The sequence below is a fragment of the Sinocyclocheilus anshuiensis genome, unplaced genomic scaffold (genome assembly GCF_001515605.1).
Source record: "Sinocyclocheilus anshuiensis isolate Anshui unplaced genomic scaffold, SAMN03320099.WGS_v1.1 scaffold2151, whole genome shotgun sequence".
Lineage (NCBI taxonomy): Eukaryota > Metazoa > Chordata > Actinopteri > Cypriniformes > Cyprinidae > Sinocyclocheilus > Sinocyclocheilus anshuiensis.
The window spans coordinates 71,014-83,556 of NW_015538057.1; the positions used below are offsets into that span (position 1 = coordinate 71,014).

Here is a 12,543-nt window from a genome sequence, read left to right on the forward strand (position 1 = left end):
TTTTATGATACAACGTTTATCTTTGTTTTTATTTGTCCCTGTGATTTCTTCACAGAATAAATCATGAAAATATAGTGTCTTTGGAGGAAACCTTTGAGACTCCTACTAAACTGTATTTGGTAATGACACTGTGAGTGGACCGGAGTGAGAAAAATGAAAATATTATACTTAAAGGGGTCATCGGATGCCCATTTTCCACAAGTTGATATGATTCTTTAGGGTCTTAATGAAAAGTCTATAACATACTTTGGTTAAAATTTCTCAATGGTAGTGTAAAACAACATCTTTTTTACCCTGTCAAAATCAGCTCTGTTTTCAGCACGCGGTTCTAGTCCATGTTGCTTTAAATGCTAATGAGCTCTGCTGACCCCGCCTCTCTCTTCCGTGGGTGACGAGCCGTTCTCATGATACTGTTTACTTTAGCCACAGAACTTGCTAACTAGCACGTTATTAGGAAAGGGGATTTGCAAAGATTCATAAAAAACCCTTATACTCACTACTACTGTAGATTAAGCTGGATCACGAATGATTCGCGCAAACATAGACGCACGCATTTAGGCGGATTGGGGATCGGCGCATTCACTTCAAAACGAAAGTAACGTTAATCCTCTGCGTCTTCAGCGGCTCAGATGTTGGGAGTAAATAACGACTGCTTTATTCATTATTACATCCAACAACAAAACACCTCAATCGCTTAATCGGAGACATTCTTGTCTTCCCCTGCACCGGAGTCGACACAATGGCGGACTGATGACAGCTTACTCAGGGCGGAGCTAAGGTAAGACACCAGTCCAGTCTGTGCTGAAACGCTACTGTCAATCAACTATCGTGGGAGGGGCCTGTGCAGAACTATGTCATTCTGACAGGAATCTCAAAACAGCCTGATTTGAGAAAGGGGATTTTAAAATAGGGATTTTAAAAAAACCACTGGGTGGATTTTTATCATTATAGGGTGGATGTGTACACACACTTCCAACACACATTTATGTTCAAACAACAACAAAAGTGAATTTTGCATCCGATGACCCCTTTAAGCTGCATATAATTGTGGCTTGGTATGGTTTAGTGCTTAAAGATCTGAACTGGAATCTAAAAGGTTGTCAGTTCTAACCCTCCATGAATTGATTTATGAGCTGTAATCGGTATAATCATAACCTTAAGTAAGACACTTAACCTCAAGGTAGACTTTCCATGGTGTTCACTTGGTTAAATGCATTAGCTTTTCAATGCTTTTCAATTCCATCATCCTGAAGTCTTTGTGTTTTTTGAATGGGTTCTCGGTTGAAAGCCTGAAATAAGGTCTGTAGTTAATACAAGCTTGAGATATTTTCATGTTATATAAAAGTAGTAATGTTTATCTATATCATAAAACAAAGAAGAGAAAACTACTTTTTAATCCTGTTTCTCTGTCTACTGAACAAAAAGGCAGCAATTATATTACAACAATTATATTACATTAAATTTGTAGATCGTTACTGCAACAAAAAATGTAGTTAGTAACATGATCCATTACATTACACATTTTAGGTTATACTTTTACATTTTTTATTTTTATTTTTGACCTAACTCATTTATCGCATTGATTTAAATATATAAAAATACAAAGAAAAATAAAATATTTTCCATTCTTTGTTATTAATAACATGAAGTGCATTAATGGAAAGCGAATCATTAATTATATCATAAAATGCAAAACTAAAATAAATCTTTTAAAATAAAAACAATCATAATAAAACACTTACTAAAAAATCTGTTTACCTGCATGTCATGTGAATGCATGCAAATGTGATACGGTAATTATTAACTTATTTTATTAAAATGTCAGGGTGGACTTCACGTAAGTATATGAGGTGAACGAGGTTTGGCTGACAAAAAAAAGTTTGAGAATCACTGCATTACATGCAAGCAAGAAATAATGTGAATTTGTGCATTTTAATGTGTTTGAAAGACAGAAGCCTTCCAAAGACACAGTAACACAAAGTTAAATAACCCACTGAGTGCTAATTCAAATAAACTGTAATGTGGGTTCATCAGTAGTTGATGTAATGTTGATATGTTGAGAAAACAATGTAAATGATTTTTGTAAATCCAATGGTCAAATGCTGTGTATTTAGCGAGAATGAATAAATTATTAATAATATGTAATCATATAATTCATAAAAAGTAACTCTAGTCTGATAACGATTATTTTATCATGTAAATTAATCTAATTACAAGTGCTTAATTTTTGGAATCTGATTACGTAATCCAGATTACATGTAATCAATTACTACCCAGCACTCCTTATATCACACTCAGAGAGCACAGCTAGCACCCCCTGGTGGTGCGGAAGAAAATCAGCACTAAACATCATTATAAATTTACAGGGCATGGTACTGTTACAGTTTTTAAAGGTGGTTGCTAACAAGTGGGTAAGTGGGACTACAGAGTTTGTCAGGGGCATTAATCGTCATCATACCGAACAGGAAAACTCATCTACTCACAGACTCAAACTGTCCCACTTGTAGACTTAAATATTGAAAGAGTTGGAAGCCACAGCAGCAGTCAGTCTCTTTGGATGAAGCTAATCTGTGATATTTTCTGCAGGGTCCCATGATGTGCTGGTTCCCTTCCAGCAGCTCTCCATGTGCCCTCGACGGCAGCGTTTCACCTCATTCTTACCCAGCAAACACATGGACAGTTGTGCACTCCATGGCCCATTGGACAGCAGGATCCCACAGCGCTTCAGTGTTGTGTCCGTTACTGTTTGCATCGCATGCCCCTCGAGTGCAAAGTGTGTCCCTGCTTTCTTCTGTGGTGTGCTGTAAACAGTTGCTTTTTCATCACACACATCTCTGGGTCTGGAACCAATACGAACTGTTGTTTTGGGTCGGTTCTCTTTAGTTTGCTCAGTTCGCCATGAAAAGACTTTGCTTTATTTTTTGATTCAGTGATCAGCACGGAGCCGACAACAATGTTTGTATGAGAAAGTGGCTGGTTACAGTCATGCGGTGCCAAACTGCTCAGTGCAATGGAATGACATTAAGTACTTTGATTGTTACTTTGCTGTTTACAGTGTTCCAATTTGCATTTCTTGTTTTTTTTTTCCATTTTCATTGCAATGATTTTAAAGATTAGCATAATCACTGATGCTGAAAGGCATGAGTGGTATTTCACCCTCTGCTGTCTGCTGTGTCAATGTATGTCTGTAACTTGATGTAAAGCAACTAAAGCTATAGATAGTGTACAGATAAAATGTATAAAAACAATTTTGATTAGTTCTAGTGCTCTTTATCGATGTAGCTACAGTTACAGGGGCATTTCAATAAATAAGGTAAGGAGAACTGTGATGTGAGTAAATTTACTCAGGCAACATGGCCACAAAACAGCGCCACCTATCGGCCATAACGTCCAGTTTGAAGATGACTGAACTAGCGATAGATCATAATAAAACTTTAAGATGCACAATAAGATTATGTTTCTGTACAGAGCCCGTAAGAAGACAGTGATGGAAAACATGAGATGGGAGGAAAAAATTATTTCAATGCTTGCAAAAGTTTTGCATTCCCCTGAGAAACTTTGTGCATTGAATGCACAGCTGGTGATGGAAATAATATGAGATTGAAGGGAAGAAAAAAACTTTGGGGGGAGTGCAATACTTTTGCAAGCAAAGGTTTTTTGGGAGAGCACAAAAGTTTTGTGAGTGAATTAAACTTTTTCGGGCCAATGCAATACCTTTGCGAGCAAATGTACATTTTCTTGAATGCAAAATATTGACAATTTTTCCCCCATCTTGTATTTTTTTTACATCACCATGTTCTTTTAGTGGCTCCATAGTAAAAGACGCAGTGCCAGCTGAAATGTATTGCTTGCTTGTAGAGGTCGTCCACTTGATCCAACCAAAATATTATGGAAATATTAAATGGGTACCTTATTTACTGAAAGGCCTTCACGTTATAAAGTCACAGACTGATTGCCTAGTTTCATTCGAATGTTGTTCTAGAACATATATTTTTCTTTTTGATAGAGTTATATTCTCTCAAAAATGTGGTGATGAATCTCATGAAACCTGCCGAGAACAAGTCCTGATTAAATTTAAGGCCCAAAAATGAAGAGAGAGAAAAAAACAAACAAATATTTCACAATTATTTAAAAAGTCCATCTTTAGGACCATTAATATTATTGCATTGTGTTATGTTCATAATTCAATAACCTCCACACCCTTCACTTCTCATTACCATAACGCAAAAAATCTGATTTGAATAAAAAAATAACTTGTGCTTAAAAGTGTAATAATAAATGATAATAAAATATAATAATGCAAATAATGATACAACGCAAATATATATATATATATATATTCTTTTAATTTTTGTGTGGAAAGTGTACTTGAACCTGGACATTTTTTTTGTGAGATTCATCTTGTGACTGTCTTCAAGATTAAGCAGGCAGTTTAATTAGATTTTCAGATCATTTCAGCCAATCAGCTCAGCCGGCTGTGGGTTATTATTCTTCTATTCTTCACTCAGGTCAAGATAAAAATGGCTAAGGTCTTCTGAAACCTCATTAAATCCAGTATTGCCACTGCTATGACAAAAGCAAACTTTTAAATGGTGTAAGACAAGCATGTGATTATTTTACAGTATTGCCACGCAGTTAAAAACGGTATATTTGTGTTAGTTCCCTTCATATTTGACCCAGTGTGGTGAGGTTTATGAATTTTCATAAAGGGTCAAATCATTTTAGCTGTTTGGTATTGTGTGTTATTTTAATAAGGCCTGCTGTGTCATTGTGAATATTTGCCAAATGAAAATGTAGAATCTTTAAATACTGGCTTTGAGAAAGTCAAAAGATGACTTGTATTTGATATAAATGCAAGTAAATTCCCATGTAGCTTTTAACATGGAATGCTAAATATGTATCTGTGCATCGGTCCCTGTTAACTGTTGTCTTTTCTCACGTGCTTTCTGTTTGTATATACTGTATCTACACTCTGTTTGCCACCATACTCCCTTAAATTATTTCCTGTTTTGCTACTGGTGTGTTCTGTTCTTTGTTTTGCTGGGGTCAGGGTCCACACTAGGGTCAGAGAGCTCTGTCAGTCCATTTTCAATGTGGATGGTGCGATTATGGATGTAGAAATAAAACCAGAAGGTATGCAAATGTGACATGCATCACATGACCAAATGTTTTCTGCAACTCTGTCTTAAATTTACCGTAATTCTGCTTGATTTTAAACTGAAGCAGATCTTTTCACACCTTCAAAATACATCTTGCTCAGAGGTTTCTCTGGTGTGTAACCCTAAGCCATCTGCCATTTTCAAGTATAGGTCTCTGCAGGAAAGTAATGGGAGTTACCAGATCGGGGCGTTTTATACCATGTTTCCTGATTGGCTCACGTCATGGTGACGGTAGATTTAGGGGTGGGGTTAGGTAAGGGGGATCATTTTGATTGCTTGATTGAGAAACACCCTGCAGTTTGAAAACACCCACAAATTCAGAAACAGCCACTTTTGCTCTGCAGAGACCTCAATCTCGCCATTTTGGCACTTTTTTTTTGTCATTTAAAGGGACAGTTCACCCAAAAATACAATTTCTGCCATTTACTCACCCTCAAGTTGTTCTCTATGAGTTTCGTTCTTTTGTGGAACACAAAAGAAGATATGTTGGATAATGTGGGTATAACCAAACAGTTTCTGGGAGCCACTGACTTCCATAGTATTTTGTTTCCATACTATAGAAGTAAATGGGGACCACCAACTGTTTGGTTATACCCACATTCTCCAAAATACCTTCTTTTGTGTTCCACAAAAGAACGAAACAGTGTTAATTTCATTAACGAAAGCTATGAGGAAAAATGTTCGTTGATGAACACCCACGTGCACGCACTCATTCTTCATCACGGAAGTGCCGACGACGATCTGAAAACACAGACAAACAAGTAATCAGGGATCTCCATGTGAGATGTTCAGCTTAAATGAAAGCGTCATTCAGTCATTCTGTGTTCTGTCATGAGATCTCGACTCGATTGTGTTTGCTGAATAAATGCACTTACTCAACCGCTGTTGTTTTAACAGAGAAACATCATTGCCATTTGGAATTATTGGAATTGCTATTAGGAATTTTACTGTTAAAATTCCTAATAGAAGTTCCATATATAGAGAGAGTGCATATCTAAAGGCCCGTTCACACCAAGCACGATAACTATAAAGATAACGATAAAGATATAGTTCTAAAAATTGTTCTCAGTATTAAAGAATAGCAGAGTCCACACCACAACTATAACGATAAAGACGAAACGATATCATTGTGATCACTTTCAAAACGATTTTTGTTCCAGCTGATGAACGATAAAACACTGACAGCCAATCAGAATCAATCCTGCTGTAACGAGCTCGAGAATTTAAAGCGGCAGACGCATGTGCGCTTAGAATAAACAGACGATATCGTTCGCTGGTGTGGACGCTAATATCGTTATCTTTATAGTTAGTGTTCTTGGTGTGAACGGGGCTTAAGTCTTTGATAATAATTTATATATTAATAGCCTAATAAATCTGTAAAATAAAGCATGTGTATGAGTTCACATTCTATTGATTTGTGCTTATTGGTGAAAGTGCAATACCTGAAATGTAAAAATAAATTTCTCAAATGAGAACAATCATTGTGAATATAATTATGAGCAATAATAAAAAAAAAAAGATCAGTTTAACCATTATACAGCATGACAAAAATGTGCGTTTTCATTGACTAAATCTAGACTAAAATGCTCAGACATAGACTAAAACTTGACTAAACAAAAACAGGACAAGGTTGACTAAATATGATAATAACTAAAAAGTACATTTGACACAGAACTAAGACTAAGATTAAAGACTGAATTAAAAATGGCTGACAAAATTAACACTAGAATGAAACAACTTGAGGGTGAGTAAATGATTTCATTTTTGGGTGTACTGTCCGTTTAAGGCCTTGTTCCTGAAAGACAAGTATAATGAATGTCTTATGTGAACTAAATTTCTCATGTAAATTGCTGCTACAGATATTGGCTTTGTTCATGTTTCATGAATGAGGCTCATGTCGTGCACTGGACAGAAACAGTGGCAGAAATCAGACTGGATATGTGATGTTGTGATGATGAAGAAGATGAGCAGTCCATCTACTTATATACTGGTGGTTTTTATTTGAATGCAATATTTTTTTAACGTGTGGCAAAGTGTTGTCAACCAACATGCAATAAATCTACTCTCTGCCTTAGCTTTACTATGGATGGATTTCAGCCTTCAGATTTTTTGGTACCGATGTTATTTTGCATTGTGCAGTTGCATTGTAATTACCCAACATGTTCTGATGAAATAAATATTTTTTACATGCATTATTACTTTTTACAAAATATTTGAGAAATGTAATCGGGTGTAAAATAAAATGTATGCATTTAATATGGACAAAAGTGGGGAAAAAAGAGAAGAATAAACTGACAGTATTAAGAATTAATTTACTGTCAGAAAATCTTGAATGACGACAGTTTTCACACATATACACTTATCATTTTAAAAGTCTCTTATGATAATCAAGGCTGGGTTTATTTTATACAGTGCAGTAAATATGGTAAAAAGAGTAATATAGTGAAATATAGGCTGCTGTTTTTTTTTTCTATTGTAATATCTGTTAAAATGTAATTTATTGCTGTGATGCAGCGCTGTATTTTCAGCATCATTACTCCAGTCTTCAGTGTCACATAATCTTCAGAAATCACTCTAATATGCTGATTTGCCGCTCAAGAAACATTCCTGATTATTATCAATGCTGAAAACAGTCGTGCTGCACAATGTTTTAATGGAAACAGTGATGCATTTAGTCAGGATTCTCTGATAAATACTTTAAATTGCTGAATAAAAGTAATAATTAAAATAATAATGCTACTAACTCCAGACTTTTGAAGGGCAATGTAGGCTACATCATATGAAAGCTAGCATGCATAATGAGTAGTATAGACTTGTTGAGCTCAGTCCATGCTGTAGTAGACATTTAGCTCAGCTTGTGACACACAGATGTCTCTCTCCTGGATGTTCGTGTGCCTTCAGATAAGAAACAGTCCGCTAGGTGTCAGACTCACACGGAAAGTGACTAGAAAGTCTGCGTTGTTTCGTGAAATTAAATGCAGGACAAACGCATTTGAACCTAGATATGCGGAGGCTGTGAGTGCAGACTGTTTCAATGTTTTGAAAGATTCCTCTGTCGTTTGTGTGTGCACTGTTGATATGTACAATGTTACAGGCTACATTATTACTCAGTAAGATTTATTGATGAAAACACATTTATGTTCATATAAACACACACAAACTGCTTTGAGCTGCTCCTCCACGCGACGGCGTCTCTAATGAATCACGCGCGCAGTCACGTGACTCAGTCAAAATGGCGGCGGGGCAACAGTGGGTGTTGGTAGAGATGGTGCAAGCTTTTTACGAGGTAACTACAACTTTCTTCTTTTGTTTTTTAATTTTTGGAACTATCGACAGACTCTGTGACGTTTGTGCGTTTGAACAGCAGCGGCCCATGTGATAGTATTTGGCGCAGTTTGACACAATCTCCAGCGGAGCGGTCCTGTAACTCCCGGAAGTCAGACAGCTGAGACTCACTCACCTAGTTATTTATTTATTTATTTATAACCGCTATTGTAAAATTGTGATGATAATAAGAGTTAAAAAATGGTAAGAGCCGGTCTTTCGTCTTGTGTCTGTTTCCAGGTTACTGTGAACGGCTTTAACAGCATTCTGGTGTAAATCAATGAAAGTGTGTTTATTGCTGTCTATACTCAATGCTGGAGCTCTGTTTATTTTCTTTTTGTTTGTTAAAGTGAGTGATTAAACTGTGACCAAACCTGTATGATGTATTTTCATTACTGTGGAATCCCTATATTAATTTTTTTTTGTGAGAGAGTAAAGATTTATAGGAGAAATAACGCAATAAGCCACAATAAACTCCTCTTTCAGTGTTTTTATAATCGCTGCAGTGCACTGATTAAAAGCGACTGATAAATAAAGACACTAATAAATAGCCAACTTCACTAATATTATGTAATAATATTATAATAATTATTAATAATATTATTATTAATATTACAGTCAACATACGTATTTAAGATGTCATATAAGGAGAGTTTAATCTGCAAAGCATTGCATGTTAATTATGGTGTCCAGACTTCTGATAAACCTCTTATAAAGAGCAGACATTATAACTGATAAATGTCTCTGCTAAATGTCATTTTAATATCCAACGGAGAACATTGTAGAGATGTTGCTCATCTACATCTAACAGTTAAAAACATATGGTGAATGTGCATCAGATGTTCACTTATTTAGCTGATGCCGTGTGTTTTATAGTCTTGCTGTTGTTTTCTCTTCTAGGCACCAGCATATCATTTGATTTTAGAAGGTATCCTCATTTTATGGATTATCAGACTGCTGTTTTCCAAAACATATAAACTTCAGGAGAGATCAGACCTCACAGAAAAGGTGAGAGGTCCATAATGCACATCACATATCACTCATTTATAATTAGTCTAATTTACAATGTTAATTGAAGGATGTTTTCTATATTTCTGTGGCTGTTCGGCAGTCAAGTAACCTTGTACACTGCCTTTCAAAAGCTTGGGGTCAATATCATTTTTTAAATGTTTTTGAAAGAAGATCAAAAATACAGCAAAAACAGGAATATTGTGAAATATTATTACAGTTCAAAATAGCTGTTTTCTATGTGAATATATTGTAAACTGTAATGTATTTCTGTGATGCGCAGCTGTATTTCCAGCATCATTACTCCAGTCTTCAGAGTCACATGATCTTCAGAAATCATTCTAATATGCTGATTTAATGCTCCAGAAACATTTCTGATTATTCATATTTTTGTGGAAACTGATGCTTTTTTTTTTTGTTGTTGTTGTTGTTAAATGATACTTTGATAAATAGAAAGTCATGTTTAATCAGCGAAAATCATCCTTCCTGAATAAAAGTATTTTTTAATGTCTTACTGACCCCAAACATTTGGATGGTAATATACACATTTACTGAAGAATATTAAATATGGCATATCATATTCTGCATATTTTATATCCATGTAAAGCAACAAACTGTCATGATCTCTGGAACCTTTTTCAATTTCCGTTAATAAGATATTAATGTGAATTATAAATGTTCTGTTTGTTAACTGTAGTTGTATACTCTAAAACTATTCATTTATATTAGTAACTTCGTTGCAGTTAACCAAACTAAAATCTGCATAAGATCAAAACAGCAAATTAATTTATAACTGACGATAATTTACAAATGTGTAAAATTAAATCCCGATATGATTCTGGAAATCATGGAACGATAGTTATTTCGATAATCAGAAACTGATCCAGTAACTTCAAGACAGGTTTTTGAATCTGTGACACTTTACAATAAGGTCCCATTAGTTATTATTAGTTAATGCATTAACTAAAACTGACTTAATAATGAGCAATACATTTGTTACAGTATTTATTACTGTTCATTGTCAGTTAATATTAGATAAGATTGATTAAATAATATTAAAAGAAACACGTTTTGAATTTATAATGTATTAGTAAGCGTTGCATGTTAACACTAACTAAGATTCATTCAGTGTTAGTTCATGTTGACTAATGTAGTTAACTAATGCTAACAGCAGAACCCCAGTAAAGTGTGCATGCTCTTCCTTCATGTCCTTTATCTCTGTGTGTCTATCTCAGGAGAAAGAGGAGTTGATTGAGGAGTGGCAGCCCGAGCCGCTGGTTCCCCTCGTATCAAAAGACCATCCTTCCCTCAGTTATGATGTGGTCACGGGGTACGTCTTCAGCAGCCGGAGACATTTCTGAATAAACCTCTTATTTGAAGCACTGTTCAAATCAAGCGCTCTGTCTGCGGCATGTGGAATAATAATAATGGCTGTGTGCTGTGGAAACGATGCTGACTGAAGGCCGTGTTTTTCTTTTACAGCCCTCCAAGCCACAGAATCATTGTGAATGGGAAAGAGTGCATTAACTTTGCCTCATTTAACTTCCTGGGTCTGCTGGACAGCGAGCGTGTAAAGGTTTGTAGCATTACGAGCGCAGACGCTAGGCTAAGTGCTTCTCCATTCGTCACATTCACACACATCACAGCTGCTGCTGATTGTAATGTGCAGTTTGCTCTTCAATGCTAAATACAGCTTGATGAATGAAGATGTCAGTGGTGGATTTGATTTGGAAGGCGTCATTTAGTAAGAGTTTTTAATGTTTTTTTAATTTTTTTTTATAAATTATTCACCAAGGCTGCATTTATTTGATTAAAACAGTAATTTTGTGAAATATTATTACAATTTAAAATAACTGTTTTCTATGTGAATAAAATGTAATTTCTGTGATCAAAGCTGAATTTTTGCAAACTGTTGTTGTTGCAGTTTAAATGTTTGTACTGTCCCTTTTGATCAGTTGAATGCATTATTTCTTAATTAAAGCAATTTCTTTGTTTCTAAAAAAAAACCAAAAAAACGTATGAATGATAGTTAAATAAATAAATCTGTTGTTTTGCTTCATAGTGTTCAGCTAATATAATGGCACACAGAAACGATTAGAATTTATTATTTTCTGTTGAAGACAAAAACAAAAACGTATGGTTTAACACCGTAAGGTGCAAATTATTGACATTTTACTCAGACTTCTCAAGTTAAAGTCAAAATCGTCTCTGTTTTTTTTTAAATACAGTTCTATAATCATAACCTTTCAACTTGTTCTGCTTCCAAAGCAGCTTAACTTTTTAGTTGGTGCCAGTAATGATGACGCAAGCAACACCAAGGTTGTAGGTTCAATTCCCAGGGAGTGTATAAACTGATAAAATGTATGCCTTTGCATGCAGACTGAGTTGCTTTGGATAAAAGTGTTTGCCAAATGCATAAATATAAACTCTGCACTGCTGTATATCAGATATACCAGATGCCTTTAAGTCAACATGAATGATTTTCACAGTACTTTTCCCTGTTTTACTGTTGTAATGTGACATTATAAACATTAAAAACCTGTGTTTTTATTGGAATAGCACACATTGAGTCGTGTACAATATGATAGGTATTGCACAAAAAGTAAATGGGGACAATTTTAATTTCAAGGTAATTTGAACAGGCTTGTTAAAGGTGAATAAATGATGGAGTTCTGTTCCTGATTAAAGTTTTTACCGTACATTAACCCAAGCATTAATCCACGGAGCCTTACAGTGTCGTTCATTTGTTTTCAGCTGAAGGCTTTGTCGTCGCTGAAGAAATACGGTGTGGGGACGTGTGGACCGAGAGGCTTCTATGGGACCTTCGGTCGGTAGATTGATCATCTCAGGTGTTTGTCTGTCTCGTGTTGCTGCGTCAGTTTACAGCATTGAAATGTTTCACAGATGTTCATCTGGAGTTAGAGGAGCGATTGGCGAAGTTCATGAGAACAGAGGAGGCCATTATCTACTCGTACGGCTTCGCCACCATCGCCAGCGCTATCCCAGCGTACTCCAAGAGAGGAGACATCGTCTTTGTGTAAGATCCTGCTGA

At 35.6% G+C, this 12,543-nt stretch overlaps 1 protein-coding gene across 1 annotated transcript in view; it reads left to right on the plus strand.

Moving 5' to 3' along the window:
- The first annotated feature begins 8,212 nt into the window (after nucleotides 1-8,212).
- LOC107683465 (serine palmitoyltransferase 1-like) overlaps nucleotides 8,213-12,543 on the plus strand; it is a 15,909-nt gene continuing 11,578 nt past the window's right edge. Inside the window, exons 1-6 of the mRNA XM_016479524.1 lie at nucleotides 8,213-8,445; nucleotides 9,384-9,491; nucleotides 10,727-10,821; nucleotides 10,974-11,067; nucleotides 12,246-12,318; nucleotides 12,396-12,528. Coding sequence (XP_016335010.1) covers nucleotides 8,392-8,445; nucleotides 9,384-9,491; nucleotides 10,727-10,821; nucleotides 10,974-11,067; nucleotides 12,246-12,318; nucleotides 12,396-12,528 — 557 coding nt within the window. The 5' untranslated portion in view covers nucleotides 8,213-8,391. The remainder of the gene's footprint in view (nucleotides 8,446-9,383; nucleotides 9,492-10,726; nucleotides 10,822-10,973; nucleotides 11,068-12,245; nucleotides 12,319-12,395; nucleotides 12,529-12,543) is intronic.